We start from the raw sequence: 16,928 nt of genomic DNA, 5'->3' as shown, positions 1-16,928 counted from the left end.
GTGCAACTCTTGAGACCCTGGTTCTACAGACGTTGTTGTAAGGGAGAAGGGCTTGTTTAGTGAAGAAAAAACACCACTGGGATTGTGGAGCAGAGCTGAGCCTGTGTTTAAGCATTTGAAACATGGGGCCTAAGTAATAGCACACCAGAAGTCAAAGAGTTTACTTTATTGGTATTGACAGCATAGGCAGTGCAAGATGAGAGGGAAGATACAAAATAAAACTGAACATTTTAGCAAGCACCTTAAGTGAGTTTCTTGTGCCAGGCAGCTGATACTCTGCAAGGGACAAACAGTTATACAGATAAATTAAAACCTGCACAAGGTAACTGTTAGCAGCAATTCAGTTTTGGATGAAGTAAGCAGCGTAGGGTTATCCGGACTGGTGAAGTGGTCACAATAAAGAAATACATCTGCAGCTGGAAGTACACATTTATAAGTACCTTAGTTTTGAAATACATACACTCAATAAAAATGAAAATGCACTGCAAGATCAGGAAGCCAGAAAGCAAATAAAATAAATATTTATATTTTAAAGAAGCACCACCGAATTTTCCCATCAGTTTTCAGATGACCTGCTGCGTGATTTCTTAACGTTTGCGGTCTGGCAGCAGAAATACCTTCGCCTATTTAAGGCTGGCAACCGACCGCGCTGCAGCGAAGCGTCTCTGCACACGCACCCTGGGGAGCGCTGAGGCCGCGGGGCCGGCTCCGGGCCGCCTCTCTGGGGCAGCAGGTGGGTCGGCGGGGACGGCAAGCACCACCGGCTCGACGAGCGGCTTGTCCCTCCCCGGCGGGCTGGGGGTGAGGCGGGGCCCCGCCGAGGAGCCGCCGCCGCCCGCTCAGCCCCGCGGCGGCGAGGCCCGGGGAGCCGCGGCCGGCGCGGGAGGCCGGGCCGGGGCAACGCTTCCCCTCGCAGGCTTCACAGACCCTAACGGCGGCGGCCCGGAGCCTCCGCGGGGCGCGCCGCGGCTCCTGCCCGCCCCCGGCGGGGGTGCCCGGCTGCCCGCCGAGCCGAGCCGCGGCGCGGCCCGCCCCGCCGCCGCGGGGCACCCTCTTCCTCCTCCTCCTCCTCCTCCCCGGCGCGGCGGGGAGGAGGGGCCCAGGCAGACGGGCCCCGCCGCGCAGCTCTCCGCGGCCGGGCGGCAATCCGCTAGCCGCGCCCGGCCCGGCTCGGGGCAGGCCAGGCAGGAAGGAGGAAGCTACCGGCGGCCGGAGGGCGAGAGACGCGGCGGCGGGTAGGTTTGGCGGGCGGGGGGCGGCCGTGCACCTGCCGGGCCGGCGGCGGGGGCGGAGCGGGGGCGTCGCCAGCGCTTCCCGCCCGGGCGGCCGCGGCCCCTTCCCTCGCGGGGCCGCTCGGCAGCGGCGGCCCCGGCCCCGGCCCCGGCTCGCCTGCGGCCGGCGTTGGGAAAGGCGGCTGTGGTGCTGCCGGCGCTTCGGCGCTCACCTTCCCGGCCACCGCCCCACCCGCCCCGGCTCTTCGTTTTCTTTCCTTCACCTTTTGTCTTGCTTTCCCCCTTTTATTTCTTCACGGGCGTGGGTTGCTCTGAGACCCCCCTTTCTCTGCCCCAGCCGGCGGAGGAGCTCCACCCGCACGCGGGGAGGATTGTTTTGGGGGTGCCCCTCGGTTCCGTTGGTAGCGGCGGGAGTAGCCGTAGGTTTCTGGCCCTGAGCAGTTGTAACCCAGAGGCAGAGACCAGCCCTCGGCTGGCATCGAGCTGCCTGAAACCTGCCCGTGGGGGGCTCCTGGGGGCCACAGCACCCCGTGCCGCTGAGGCAGAGCTGTGTGGCTGCCACCGTCCCCTCGTCCGGCTCCTGGCCTGGGGCCGCGGGGTGAGGGTGTGCTGGCTCTGGCCTGGGCTCGGCATTTATGGGGGGCAGGGGGCTGCCCTGGCTTCTGCTGGGTCACCCTCCTGTTGTGGTAGCTCCCAGTGCGGTGTGGGTCCTGGGATGCATGCGTGGATTCACTGTGTATTCACAAGGACTATCGTCTCCTGTTGTTAAGCCAGGATTAACTGTTTTCCACCTTCTGTCTTAAATGGAAGAATATGGTCATTTAAGGGTCCAAAGCTGATGGATTTGGCAGTTTATGGCGCAGAGGCAGAGCTGTGGGCCATTAAGCACAATATGTATTGGGTCTGCATGTGACTAAAGGCCTTTTGAGTCCTTAAGGACACCCTGGTGAGGACTTGCCTTACCCACCGTCTCTGCATACACAGAATTAATGTCAGCCCTCCAGGGGAGCGGGGCACACCGGGGCAGGGGCCGGGCAGGAGCTTCGCTCTGTCTCCCCAGCGCGCAGCACAGCTGAGCCAAGGTTTGCAGTATTTGCAGTGGTAAAGGCCGGTCATGAATGACGGTATTTTCCTGAAACAAGGAGGGAGCTATGTTTCAGCCAGTACAGCGGCAAGTCTGAAGAAGCAATACAAAGTTTGGAAGGTAAATACAGATTCAAAGTAAGTACTAGAATATTGCTTTATACGTTGCAGTACCACAAGGAGGAAGCGAAAGTATTTGATTTCGCTGTCAGGTAAAATGGTTGCTGAAAATGAAAGAAACTGGTTTGAGTGATTGAATTGGAGTTTGTCCTTAGGCTTTATTAGTAAAATAGAAATATAAAGGATATACTGGTAAACTACCAGTTATGTGTTGTAGCCTGTCAATGTAATTTCTGAAGAATAGCTTGGTTTTTAAATCTGGTTTAATCTACAGCAGGATGCAATCTTTATAACCTGTTACCACATATTTCTTTGCTTTTGTGGCCAGCAAAGCACATGAATGTCAGAGGAACTTACGGATATATGGGGACAGAGCTTATTAAAAGCACATGGATATACGGGGACAGAGTTTATTACAAGCACATGAATGTCAAAGGAACTTATGGATATATGGGGACAGAGATAAGTTGTTGACAAGTAAATGAGAACTCGGGTCTCTCTGCCTGCAGTAAATAAAATGAAATCAGCCCCTGTGAAATAGAGTTAGGGTGCAGTTCTGTAAACGCTGCTGATAGACCAGTCGTCATTGCTAGGGTCTTGTGACTCTGGATTTGTGGCAAGGATACGCTGTTAGGAGGTGGTGTGTGTATGTATGATCTGTGCAGCAGGTGCACACATAAGCAACCTTGTGTGACCACTTAGCATTGAAACCTTTTGTAAGATGCCTGAAGTCATCTTCTGCTTACGCTAAAGCTGTTAAATAGTAACCTGTTAAAGAATTACTTTTCTATGGTGACAGTTGCCTTGTCTCATTATATTTTAAGGGAACTGTTGAAAGAGGTTTTTGACTTCAGTTTTTTTCCCCATGGACATTTCTGTTACCTCACTTAGTGTGGTCAGTTAAATAGAGTTTCGGTGTTTGGGATAACTCTGAGAGAGGGGAAGTGGAGTTTGGGATCACCCCAAAATAGATCTGTTACTGTTGGAAGAAAAATTAACTCATACTCTGGGCTGCTTGTGCCCACCTCTTTTTCTTCTTATCTTTCCTCTCCCAATGGAGCTATCAGCAGCTCATTTCAACCAAACACAAAATCACTGACAAGCAGTTGTTGGTTTGAACTTCGAGTTCAGCTGACCTAACTAGCTAGCTGTGGCTATAAGGGGCAGTCCCACCTTCAGTCCCTGCTTTTATGCTCCTGCTGCTTCGGATTCATCCTATGTAGCAGTTTTGTGACCACAGAGTGAGTTAATATTCTCTATTGGATCAGCTTTTTTTTCAGGGCAGGTTTTCTGATGGATCATCAGCCACCTGAATCATCGCTGTAGGACTACAAGGCCTGACTGTAAGGTCTGATGCATCAGGAGGCAGGGACCTGCAGCTGGGGGTGGGAGAGAGGAGGAGGGTGTAGGATTGCACTTTCCCTAACCTCTGCAACCTCAGAGAGGAGGCAGGAAACTCATGTTGGGTGGGAATGATGGTGGGGTTTGCTGATGAATTGCACAACTAGTTATCCGATTCGAGGAGGGGGGAGGAGGAGGTGGAACATGCCAAGCAAGATTAGCAAGTCAATTCAGGTTTAGGGGTGGGGAGGTGTCAAGCTGAACCAGGACACCGAAAAAAATAAAGGTATGACAAAAATGTGTTAGCATAAAGGAGCAGACCCTTGATCTTTTGATGGGATACTCTGTTACATGAAGAGGTGGTAGTTTTCCTCCATTCCTGGGGAAAAAGCCTCTGTCAGTAGTGAAGCTTTCAAGTTGCCAGCTTTGACACAGTAGATACTGTTTAGTGTTGCCATTCAGCTGGCTGAGGAGGAGTAGTTTTAATTTCTGTTGTAAGATGGGGCAATGAAGATGAGAGGAGAGGGGCTCAAACCTTTGTCTGCCCTGTGGGAACCTCTAAAATTCCCAGGTTAAGTCAAACCCTTGGTCTCGGCAGGTGTGTTTTCTTCAAAGGAGATTTTTGCTTTAGCTCAGCTCCTGTTTACCTGAAGAGCTTGTCCTCTGTCCTACCAGCTTCCCATCAGGAGCATGGCAGTGGCTGGTGCTGGTGTTAAACCCACTAGCTGGGTTGCTGGGGGGACAGGGGTTGTGTTGCAGACCCTGGTATGTTACTTGGCACCCAGCTGGGGTGGCTCTGCTGCAAGCACACAGGGAGGCTCAGTTTGCATGCATGACTTGCAGTCACACCTTTTGCCTACAGTGCCTTTTGTCACTTCACTCAACAGCTGGCTCAGACTTGCTGCAAAATAACAGTGCAGCTAGTTCCTCTTGTGGTACCTGTGGTGAAGGGTACCAAGCATCTTTTTCTGTTGAGGGGCTCTAGCCCAAATTTGAACAAGAGGAATTCTACAAGATTTTAAACCAAACTGAATTAATTGATGCTGCCGCAATGTCGCTCTTCCCAGCGTGTTATGTATGCATGTGAGTCTCCCTTCTCCCTTGTGCTGAATGAGCTGGTGTAGGAAGCTCAAGTGGTGAAAACTTTGTTTTTTTTTTTTTCTTTTTCAAGTTTTCTGATGATGTGGTGCTTTGTGCAGCACTGTTACTGGGACAGGGAAATTGGACTGGAAGAGACAGTGCTGGTCAAAGTCTTGCTGGCAGCATTGTTCAGCAGCACCCACTCTGAAGTTGGAGGAGTCTCTGTTCTGGGCTGAAAACAGTACAGTTGTTTTTGAACAAATTTCAACCTCGTTTACGTTTCTGATGTGTTAAAATAGATCTTTGTAAGGTGGGCTGATGCCTGTTCGTAGTCCTTCTGGGATTAAAGAAGAGTGTTTTGTTGTCAGCTGGCTTTGGATCACGTTCTAACTTAATTTTTCCTTGTGTCCTCACTGCTTTATCCTATGCTGACTTCTCAAAATATATTATACATGATAGAATTCAGAAAAGGCAGTGATTTATATTGGCTTAGAATTCTCCATCAGATTTTTGATGTCTAGAAGGTTGATTACAGTAACTACTTGTCTCAGAAATAGGTAATTGCTGATTCAGATGTTGTGATTGGAAAATATCGTAGTAATTTGATAAGAATATTTACTTAGCTTCTCTTATTTGAAGAACAGCAATTAACAACGGCAGAGTGAAGAATTTGCCACGTTGTGACTGAAGGTATAAGAAAAAAAACCCTACAGGGAGATCAAATCGGCAGCATATCTTCCACGTTTGTTAACAGCCTACCATTGCATGGCTTTGGGAGAACCTTGGTTACGCATTCTGAAGAACAGATACCATCACGAGTACGTAACTGTGTTGCCTAAAATTTGATACCAGCTGTAGAGTAGATGGCTCAGCTTCCTCCTGGGATTCGCTTCATCACTTCATTTTCACGAGATCAGTGGTAAGTCTTGAAGTATGGTGTTGATTTTTGTCTTGGACAATATGAATATGTATCTGAGGAAGATGATATTGTTACCTTGCTCTATTTTTGCTTTTTCATTGCTTAATATGTACAGCAAGAAAATATAGTCAGTTGTATAATAAATATTACTGACATTTAAGAAATGAGATATTTTGTTGGGGGGAATCCAGACAGATTCTTACTAGTCAAGTGTGCTAGAGAATAAAGCCTTTTGTCCTTTGAAGGGATAAATTTCAGAATTTTATTTTCAAATTCTTAGGTGGGGAGGGTGCTTGAGGTTAGATTTCTTTTTTTAACCAGAAGTGTATTTTCTCCCCCATAATTTAATGTGTAATATGGGCTTGTAGAATTACAGTTTTAGTTCCTGCTACTGTAATATTAGAAAAATGAAAACAAACCAAAACAAACAAAACATAAATCAAAACAAAACCAAAACCTCTTTGCTTTAGGAAAACTAATCCTGGAAGTTGGATGGCATCAGTTTTTGTGCTTTCTGAGATAGAATACTGAGTCAATTGTGTGTGAATAACAAAAAGATAACAAACGAAAGACCAAGCACTTCCCATGTGAGCAGTTTTATCTCATGCTTTCTCTAGTAGAGCAGCAAGTACAAAGTCATTGCAGTTTTATCACTTGTGAGGACATTTTCAGTTATGGGGGTGAATAACTCAACTTGTGGGATAACTCACTTTTTTTTTTTTTGTTTAATGTCTCTGTGACTAAGCCAGAACTATAAAACAAGACCCTTGTTATCTAAAAGTTTATAAGGCAGACGATACTTGAAAAAGGTTAATTAAAAATTAGGGATCACAGTAGGCTCTGTGATATCAGATCTTTGTACAGATGTACTTTTATTTACAGATGTTAATTTTAAGATCAAGGCTAGAAGGAGCCAGTAGATACCCTCTGGTCTCTGTATTGTTAAAAGCACAAATCCATAAAGCGGTCTCCTTAAACTGATATATGCTGTAGATAGAGAATAGAATAGATCAGATTGTTACCTTTGTTTCATGCTTGCAGTGACAGGGAGTTTGAGATGACCTTTTAATTCATATGAACTACAGAAAAAGACCCAAGGATGCCAGTGAGGTACAAGGGAAAATTTCCTCCCAATCCCAAAGCTGGTTAATTATGTTCATAAGCTTCAGCTGACAGTATACACAGTCAGAGTCGGTCTCCCGTCCATCTCTAGAAGTGGCTGATTTCTGTTGTTACAGTGGAAGGCAAAAGTAATTCAAAATCCCAAAAGTGTAAGGAAAGAAAGAAGTGATAACCTACGGTAGCCAAACTGACATCCACAGAGCCATCATTTGTCGTAATCATACCAGAAAACTGGATGAGACAGTGAAATGTGAAATCTGATTATCAGTATGTTTAATGTTGAACTGCCTTTTAACAGACCCCGAGGGAAGGCTGTAAACAAGGCAGATCAGCCCTGTGGACTACAGAGCATTGCCCTGCTGTTCTGCCCCTACCTGTGTGCTACCTAGCTCCCTCCCAAAGCCAGATCAGAGCAGACGTTGTAAAGCAGCATAACTGCTAGGGTGGTTCTTCAGGCTGTTGGAGAACATGAAAAAAGTTGTCTTCTGGTATTCCAAGGTTACCAATGATTTGTGTAATATTTTTATGTAATTCAGTGCTAAAAGTAAATCTGAATAAAATGATTTCAAATACGCATTTTTTTTATATTGTAGGTATAGAGCCTTCATTTTCTCTCTCACTTTCTTGTTGTATGCCAGCTTCCATTTGTCAAGGAAACCTATTAGTATAGTTAAGGTAAGCAGGGTTGTGTCCTTGTTTAAACATCCTTCTACTCCTGTCAAACACGGAAGTAGTCGTCTTTTTCAGTACTTCCTTTTGTGAAAGGCGGTGTTAAACTTTAACTTGGAATGGTTTAAATGATGTAAAGCTGATAAAGCTAGTACACAGTAACAATTACTTGATAACCTTCAGTGAGATCATTCCTAGAATATTGCATAGATGTCTAATCTTTGGGTTTAAGACTTGAAACAGCTATGCCTACACTTAATTCATGTGAATTAATCTAATTATAGATATTTAAGAGTTTACAGGTTTACATTCATGTGTTTGAGAAAAGTTGCTCATAACTGATAGGTCAAACGTGATAAAATTCTACTGGCATTTACAAGACTGTTCCAAGTACTGTTGAGTACAGTCATAGTTGTCTGTACACTTGGGACTCTGTTCCCAGTGAAGCTGGTGGCAAAATGTTATCTAATTCTAGGTTTGCTAGTTTAATCTTTGGCCTGTATAACTTGCCAAACACAAAAATCAAATCCCCCAGGGCTGTATTGTATATAACTGATTAACAGTGGGCAAAGTAGCTTGATGTTAGTGAAGGTTTTTGAAAGTCTGCAGTATCAGAAACACCAGTTCACTTATAGCATGTTGTTTCTAACCATGTAATTACTTCAGCCAGAAAAATACCAAGTAATTAATAATGGCTAACAATTTTACTGATTTTAGTGGGCTTGACACAGGTTCTTATAGAGCTGGAATTGTTATTTTTTTGCTGTGTGGGGATTAACAGTCACAAGTGAATTTTGCATTTTCAAATTCCCTTTCTGTATCAGGGAGAGCTGCATAAGCATTGCGCTGCTTCACATGAAGTTGAACTCAGCTCCTACAAAGAATATGCTGTCCAGATTCAGCCTGTCAGAAAGCCATCTAATGTATCTCAATGTGGTTGGGAGCCATTTGGTAAGGGTTGGCTTTTTTGGTTTTGATTTTTTCTTTCTTAGTAATGGGGTGATGCTCATAATTAGATTATTTGCCTCTTGCTGTTTCTTCTTCATGTGTGCAGGGATTCAGGAGATGAGTATGTGAGAGGTGCTTCCTTTTCCATGTCCTCATTGATTTTTCCAAAGAAGGCTTAGTTGTCTTGCCTATTTAAAGTCACTTAAACAACTGGCATTATTTTACTTGTTACAGCTATGGGATGTCTTGAGTAGAGCAGTTCTCAGTCAAAAAAAGGGATTTGTCTTCAGAATGTCTATTGAGGGGGAAAAAAAGGGTGAAGAATAAAATAAATCATAATTTCCTGCTGTTTTAATTCATGGTCTAGCAATAATTTAAATTAAATTACTTGGTGTTTATCTAAACTATAACTTTCCAGAGTCCTTATCTGCCAAAAGGAATAGTTTTCTCCCCATTTCAATGGAGAAAAATGGGAGACTATTGCAGAATAGAGCTGACAGCTTACTGAATAGCTTATGAACCTGGCCTTTCACTGAAATAGAAAAAAATATTTGCCTACTTACAATTAAATTTGAATTTTATTGATTTGAATTTAATAGAGATTTTGAATCATTCCTTGACACTTTTATCACCACCAAAGGCATCAACAAAGTCAAATAGTCCATCCTGTCAATGTGCCAGTCCAGTCTATCTAGCCATCCAGTCTAGTTATTCTTTAATTAACAATTTAAAAAGAGTGTTACTTTCTTCAAAGATAATTAAAGATCTGAGCTGTGGGTTTTCTCTGGACAAAATTCTGTGTATTAACTGCCAGCTGCAAGGTAATCAGTCTACTGAAGTTACTTAGTACCACAGGTTACCAAATGTATTGGGATGCAGTTAAACTTGGTTGATGTTTCTTGTCCCTGGACCAAGGAGAGGCTGAGTTTGCTTGTCTAAAGCACTAGTTAGCTTCTCAATGGAGACTTATGAGCTCCACTGTCCTCCTTTTTCCATGAACACACAGGCTGTTGCAAAGCTACTGCTTTGGGATGGCACTCCAGACTTGTTCTTTCAGCTCTGTTTTTCAGGCAACATAGCTGGCAAGCTGGGATTGACACTGAAAGAAGAAGGAATGTTTTAATAACTGTCACTTTATTTTCAAAGTCAATGGGAATTGTGGCTCTTTGCAAATACACAAACTGTCTTTCTTGGTGTGAGGTCAGGTCTCTTGAGACCAGACTTGGTGTTTCTGTCTGGGTGGAGTCCCTCCTGCTCCCTCCATCCTTGCCTGCAAGCCCCATTTAGTTGTGATTATGGTCATTTGCTGTACAGAGCAGAACCCTGTTTTTTTTTTAAACAAGACTTATAATTCTATGCCTTATTAGTAGTTGGAAAATGAAATGCAAAAGGATTTAATCATTAAAAAAACCCACTATATATATATATATATAAAGCTGATTCCTTAAAGCCTATATGGTGATGGGTGTTTTTTAGTCATTTTGACTGTTAGGAGCTCACACACTTGCAACACATCTTTCCACTTTTAATAAAGTCCGTCAAAGTTTGTGTTTTCTTTTGTCTGAGGACTATAACAAAAGGATACTTTGTAAATAACTATTTTTTTTCTCTTCCTGAATACTGTTTTTTTATAAAGTGGAAATAAGAACGGGCCTACCAGAATTTTCCTAATATGTTACGGGCAAAAGAGTCAGTTGTAGAGGTGTTGTTTTTGGTTAACTAAAACATTTTGCAAAATGCATGTTTAAGTCTAAAAATGCCTATTGAAAATTAAATGTCAGTGTAAATTCACTAACATTTTTCTTGTAATATGTAAAAATGGTTGGGAAGCTACTGGTATGTTTAAACTGATAATTTGTTTTGAAAATTATTCTTAGATAAGAACAACTACAAGCAGTTACTGGGAGCACTGGATTACTCATTTCTGTGTGCATATGCGATTGGAATGTATTTAAGGTAAACCTCACTCTCTTGGAAACCTGCTTTATCATTTACTGTTAATTTATGGGGCTGTACTGTTACTGAGATATTGTCCTTTACTACCATAAAGTTTCTGGTGGAGAGAGTGAGAACTTGGTTGCTGAGCTAAAAACCACACCACCCCGAGTCCCCAGGGGTATCATACCTATTGGTATATAGAAAGCTTCTTACCTGCACCCATCCTGACTGCCTTCTGCAGAAATGCTTTCCAACTCGCAGTCTAGCCTGTCTTTCCTTCATATGGCATATGAAGGAATACATGCTGGAATATATGTCCTCAGACTTTATCAGTCTTCAATTTGCATGTGTAGAGTAAACTGATTGTCCTGGATTTCTCTATGGTCAAAGCACAGAAGCAGACACCTCCAAAAAAATAACACTGAACCCATCTTAAAATGTGCAGTATTAGCTGTTGTTTGGAGATGCTTCTTTGTATTGACTAAAACCAGAACCTTCATGACTAGAATCATTAGTAAGGGAGACAAGTCTCACTTTAAGAGGCTGGAGATGTGTCCCACCTTTTATGGGTGTCATTTGGAAAATGACTCTGTCAGTAAATTTCTTCCGATGTGCTCCAGGTGAGTATCTCCCTGAAAGATGGATGTGCAGATGTCAGCACTTGGCAATTACTCAGCATGAACTCTTTGTTGTTTTTTTCTGTCAAGTGCTAAAAATGGCTTATTTGCTGCTATGAAGGAAAACAGCTGTTACAAGTAAAGTTTCTCCTCAACCAGAATTAAATGACACAAGATATTCTTTATTTGTGAAGGCTTGTGGTATGATCTCATTTTTAACTATTGCCTTTCTTTTTATTTCTTTCCACATTCCAAGTGGAATAATAGGAGAACGGCTACCTATCCGGTACTATTTGACAGTTGGGATGCTTGCTAGCGGATTCTTCACTGCAATGTTTGGATTGGGTTATTTCTATAATATACATAATCTGTGGTTTTACATAATGGCCCAGGTAGGCACAATGTTATGGTGCCATTTAACGTTGTATTATTTTTTTCTGTTGCGAACAGTGATTAGTGGTTGGATGGGAGGATGTAAATGCTGGCATAGGTTGTTGATGACAGGCAGAAATGACAGAGTGGATAGCCCCAGGTTTTATTTTTGAAAAATGTTTTTTTAGTGGAAGAAATCTTTGAAAACAAATTGAAGTGTTTCAGTCTGTGTTAAATCAGTGATCAGATCCTTGCAGGCTTAAATATGGGCAAGTTTTAAAACAAATGTACTTACTTTTTTCAGTCTGCCAAGACCTGAGTGACACATCCTGGCTTTCTCTGCAGGAAAGTTACATTTATACTGCTAATGATGAACAGTCTCCCACACTGGTGTGCCTGAGAACAGGCAGTTTCTGTAACGAGATTCATTGTGTTGTGTGGGATCTTTTGGAGCACTTGTAGATCTAATCAGTGTCACAAGAATATTTCCCATTGACCTAAAAGGGAATTTAGGTCAGGACCAGGATATGGTTAGCACTCCGGACTCGTTTTGGTCACAACTGCACCTTGCACTGCTGCTTTCTTTGTGTTATTGCAGTAGCACTTTCACTGCTGGCACCTTTGCATGGCATTGTGCAACATGGCATGCAGCAATACTAACTTGGATTCTGCAAGCTTTTATAACCATTTCACCAAATCATCCATTTAAACCATGTCACTGCGTCAGCGCTCTTGGCTTACGTGGTTTCCGAGACAGGAGCTGGCTCCTTTAGGGTTAAACTGACTATCTCAGCCAGCTCAGCTGTGATGTGGTCAGTGAATCCTGTAATAGCAAGGGTGGTCTCCCACCACCAGCCTAATTTGGGTGGAGTGAGGTTGTTTCCTTGCATGTTCAAATGCTCATTGTATGTGTGAATTACTGTATTGTGATCTCTGTGTTAATGTGTAATTCTAGATAGGGAGATTTTCAGTAGTTGAGATGAGTTAGGGTTATGATCTGTGCAACACGGAGGCTGAAATAGTTCTTACTTCAGCCTGAATATATAGTAAGTTAAGTTTCTCCTCTCAATTTATTTACAGGTATCAGTTAAAAATGTTAAAGTTAATGTTCAGAGTTATTCAGTCTCCCCTAAACTTTTATTTTTTTCCACTTTGTTTGATTGCAAACATGTTTTGCCATGTGTTCAAACTGAGATAAGTATTATGTTGCTGTTTGAGTGTGGGGAATGCGTTTCTCTGTTCAGTGAAATGTGACTTTTGGTAAGCACGTGATTGGATTATAATCTTTTGTGCTTTAAATCATAAAATAATTGTAGAGAAGTAGGTAGAGGGAAGAATTTCCGCAAAACATTGTAACTTGTTTATTCTTGGAAAAGAATGCTTTCAAAACACCCCACTAAATTTCTAAATTCAGAGCATTTGTGTAGGCTTCCTTTTCCCAATGCCGCACTCGGCAGGAATTGTGTAGGAACCTGACTTATTATGGGGTATGTTTATTTATTACTATTTTTATATACTTTCAGATAGCTAATGGGTTGGTGCAAACTACTGGCTGGCCGAGTGTCGTTACATGTATTGGCAACTGGTTTGGAAAAGGAAGGTAAATAATATGTAATCCACAGTTTTGGAAGTACAAATCAATACATTCTGGGCTGTAATATTATAGTAAATTTAAATATCTTTCTTCAGTGTTTTTTGGGGATGAAACAAGCAGTTAGGTAGATCTCTGAGAGGAGTTTTCTTTGTTACACTGATGAATTTATAAATTCTGTCTCATGTCAAGACAGTGTTCTGTGGTAGCTCTTTAGTCTGATGTTTAATTTTTCAGATTATATATTTCAGAATTGAATTAAGAGTAATTCCTGCAAGTATTAACAGTCTAAAACCACTTTCAATAAAGGTTGTTATTATGCCATTTTAATGTGGATTTTCCTATGTTTTCATTTGTGTTTCAAAGCAGTTGTCAGGGTATAACTCTAAAAGTATCTTTTTGTCTAATGTCTTTTTTTCTAACACACTTACAGAAACTTGAAAATTTAATTAAAAAAAATGTACATATGGCAACAGATTTAACATTTCTTTTTTGTCACTTTCTTTAATTTTTTTTTTTTCCTTAATCCTGCATAGAGATCACTCATAATGTTTATTTTGTCATACCATACAGGAGTTTTCCATAAGTTTTGCAAGAGCTGCATGCTAAATCCATTGTCTCTGATAATGGTTGATGAATCTAGCATATGGTAATGCTTCGGTAGTGCCATCCATTGTAGATACATACCATTGAATGAACACTATTGTCAATTGGTTCAAGAGAAGGACATATGAAAATTAAGTATATGCTTTCTATGTAAAATCATGGGATAATTAAGATGTAGGCTTGAACTAGTTTTCCATAGTCCCTGCAGCCTTCTTGGTGAATGTTACAAAATGCAAAGAATGATAACCACCATGAAATACTGAACAAAACTGGCAAGTTTGTGCAAAACAAGCATGTTTATTCAGGTCTTGCTTTGTTCAAAAGCAACAGCCTTTACTTTTAGGGAGGCCACATAGTGGACTAATGGATAGGGCTCTGGTTTGAATGTCAGTGATCTGGTTCTTGATTTCATTTTGCTATGAATTCTGTGAAACATACGCAGACCTCTTAGATCTTGTCTTCAGCTGAAGGAAAAGATTTGGTTTAGTTCAAATTAGGTTACTCCAGGTAAACTGCTGAGGGCAAGGCAGTTTTCCCATGACTTACAAAAAAAAACCCAAAACTGCTGTCATGACTTCAATCAGATTTTAGTGGTTTGCATTAGCTCAGTTGGAGCTATTCTACAGCGGTTCTGATCTGGGATTTCAAGGAAGACAGCAGTTTATGTCTGTTAGCCAAGCTTGCGCATGTGTTACTTCTACTAGTGCCTAGCAAGTCCAGAACGTGATCAGAAAAATACAGGACTTATTCTGCATATCCTGTACAGGTTGTTTTCTTCTGCATGAGAGGGCTAACATATCCTGAAAGCATCAGATCACTGGTGCAAGGTGTTTGCAGGAGGACTTTCATTCTGAGAAACATCAGAATTAGCATGCACACGCTACACAGAATCTGCATACTTGTTTTTATCAAAGAAACTCCATCCAGAAATATACACGCCCTAGTGGTGCCTTCAAATGCCATTAGAAGCAAGATGAGATCTGTCATGCACAGAGAAGTATTTAGAACACTTCTATTAATATTTAGGTGCCTTGAAATTGCCAGATGAAAGACCACAGCATAAAAAAGTGGTCAGTTAAAGAATAGTAAGATTGAAAATATTTCACTAACACCATAGATGAACAGTCATTTTTTATACAGTTTTCTCAAGATAGTAATGAGTATTGTTGGAATAATAAATATTTGTGGGTTTGTTGTTTTGTTTTTTGTTTTGTTTTGTTTTTTTTAAATGCAGGAGAGGCTTGATCATGGGAATCTGGAATTCTCACACTTCAGTTGGAAATATTTTAGGATCCTTAATTGCTGCTTATTGGGTGTCTACATGCTGGGGTCTCTCCTTCGTGATGCCTGGTGTTATCATTGCTGTGATGGGGATTGTTTGTTTCCTCTTTCTTATTGAACGTAAGTGCTTTAATGGGATAGAACCATGGAGGGCTGATTATGGATGAAGAACACCAGCTGTTTAAGCTAAAAGACTCAGTGCAAAGTGCATTCTTCAACCTATGCCAATACTTAAGAACTTCTTCCTGGAACACTAGGTGGAGAACCTAAAGAGTTTATATGCTCAGACTCTGGCATACCTGAGAGGGTAACACTTCAGAATTCAGTCCACTGTGCTGTCATTAGTTCGCTACGTTTAAAAATTGTTCAAGTGTATCTTAGCAGAATGGCTGCAATGTATGTTCTATGCTACCATTCAACCCATGCAACCCATATCCTGTTCTATGAAATCCAGAAGTCAGCTGATAAGAGCAACTTTTGTCACTTTAAATTAAAAATGAAAAAGAAATGCTCTGTTTTGTCCCTGCATAGACTCAGATATATTACTATGAATGCTTATTTTACTGTAACTGTCCTGTCTCAGGAAGTAAAAAGTTCTGCAGCTATAACTAGAACGCTGTAATGAGCTGGACTGCCAGAATAGCACTTAATATGGTTGCAGGATGCAAAGGGTACCATGGAGCACCCTCTTCTTTTTCTCTAAACTACAGTTACATATTTCTACCAGGAATATTTCTGTGTTTTTTTTCTGTACTGTTGTTTTATTGTCAGTAAATGGCACTACTAGTGTTTGAAGAGATACTCATTATACATGTTTTCACTATTAACTGTGTGGTATTGTATTTCAGATCCTAAAGATATAAGTTGCTCCTGCACACCATCCAGTGTAAGTGAATACTTTTTATATTTTGATTTTTGCTTCCTAATACACGTGTTTATTATGATAGTTCTGGAAATTGGATAACAGCCTGGCACAAAAGGGCCACAGAGATTATAACTGACCCTGTATTTGAGGGATTTGCCGGTCTTCTGTTCTTCCTTGTAAACCAGCAGCTTATTTTCTATCAAAGCAATATGAATCAAGAGGTGAATTAGTTTGTTTTAACTGAAGTTTTTGAATAGATGATTTTACTACAGTAAACCAAGTAAAAACTGTTAATCTTTTTTTTTTTTTTTCTTGAGTTTTCTTACTTTCCTCTGGTCTTCCAGGGCATCTTCAGAGCATTTTGACCAATCTCCTGCTGTTGCCTCCCTTGCCTTAAGTATGGCCTAATGAGATAGCTCCCTACCATATCCTGTGAAGGGTCTCACTGTTTGAGAACCCTGTTTTACGCAGTGCAGAAAGAAAAACAGCCCTTTTCCTGACATAGCATCAATGAACCACACATCTGTGGGCTGGGGGATGGAAGGTGGGGTGTTCCCTTGGCCAGAGGGAAGGACAGTAGGAGCACATGTCTAGGGAAAAGAGGAAGCAAAGGATGGATATGAAGTTGAAGTGAAGAGATTGGAGCAAACAATCAGTCTGTGACAGTGAGTTTAGACATAATGCGGCCATTATTGATCCAAAATTGACATTAATAGAGAGTTGTGAAAAGGAGAGAGAAATAATCTGTGCTTAGTGGTATGGGTCACATCACAAATCAATGCTTTAGTTTTTTTGGCATCACAGAATAATTTAAGTTGGAAGGGCTGGGACCAGTAGACTGTATGGTCCTACCCTCTGCTCGTAGTAGGTCTAAATTTGATGTAGGATCAAATTGCTTAGGGCTTGCCTGTCAAATCTTGAAATCTTCAGGGATACAGTTGCTATTTATACATAGATGTTTGTTTTTTTTTATATACACAGTTTTTAGAATGCATTGATCACATGTTTTAATTGCATCAAGGCAGTGGATCTTGCTATAGTATGAGAGCTTATACTTCAAGGGCTTAAGTTTTGGCAAGGTAGTGAACTTTACTAAGGTGTAAATACACTGTCACGCACACAAACTGTGGAACGCATACTGCCT

At 41.8% G+C, this 16,928-nt stretch overlaps 1 protein-coding gene across 4 annotated transcripts in view; it reads left to right on the top strand.

Moving 5' to 3' along the window:
- Window positions 1-295: 295 nt before the first annotated feature.
- SLC37A1 (solute carrier family 37 member 1) overlaps window positions 296-16,928 on the top strand; it is a 40,006-nt gene continuing 23,373 nt past the window's right edge. The window contains exons 1-9 of one of the 4 annotated variants that reach the window (XM_032994430.2): window positions 296-733; window positions 5,501-5,775; window positions 7,491-7,572; window positions 8,391-8,517; window positions 10,392-10,470; window positions 11,326-11,461; window positions 12,965-13,041; window positions 14,873-15,039; window positions 15,768-15,805. In XM_032994430.2, coding sequence (XP_032850321.1) covers window positions 5,720-5,775; window positions 7,491-7,572; window positions 8,391-8,517; window positions 10,392-10,470; window positions 11,326-11,461; window positions 12,965-13,041; window positions 14,873-15,039; window positions 15,768-15,805 — 762 coding nt within the window. In that variant the 5' untranslated portion in view covers window positions 296-733; window positions 5,501-5,719. Of the gene's footprint in view, window positions 734-1,068; window positions 1,236-5,495; window positions 5,776-7,490; window positions 7,573-8,390; window positions 8,518-10,391; window positions 10,471-11,325; window positions 11,462-12,964; window positions 13,042-14,872; window positions 15,040-15,767; window positions 15,806-16,928 lie in introns of those variants that run through there. The other 3 variants (XM_042788286.1, XM_042788284.1, XM_042788285.1) reach the window with 3 other exon arrangements.

Source organism: Tyto alba, unplaced genomic scaffold (genome assembly GCF_018691265.1).
Source record: "Tyto alba isolate M040663 unplaced genomic scaffold, T.alba_DEE_v4.0 Super-Scaffold_14, whole genome shotgun sequence".
In the NCBI taxonomy this organism is placed as follows: domain Eukaryota; kingdom Metazoa; phylum Chordata; class Aves; order Strigiformes; family Tytonidae; genus Tyto; species Tyto alba.
The sequence above is the reverse complement of the archived record's forward strand: the minus strand, read 5'-3'. Positions and strand labels throughout refer to the sequence as shown.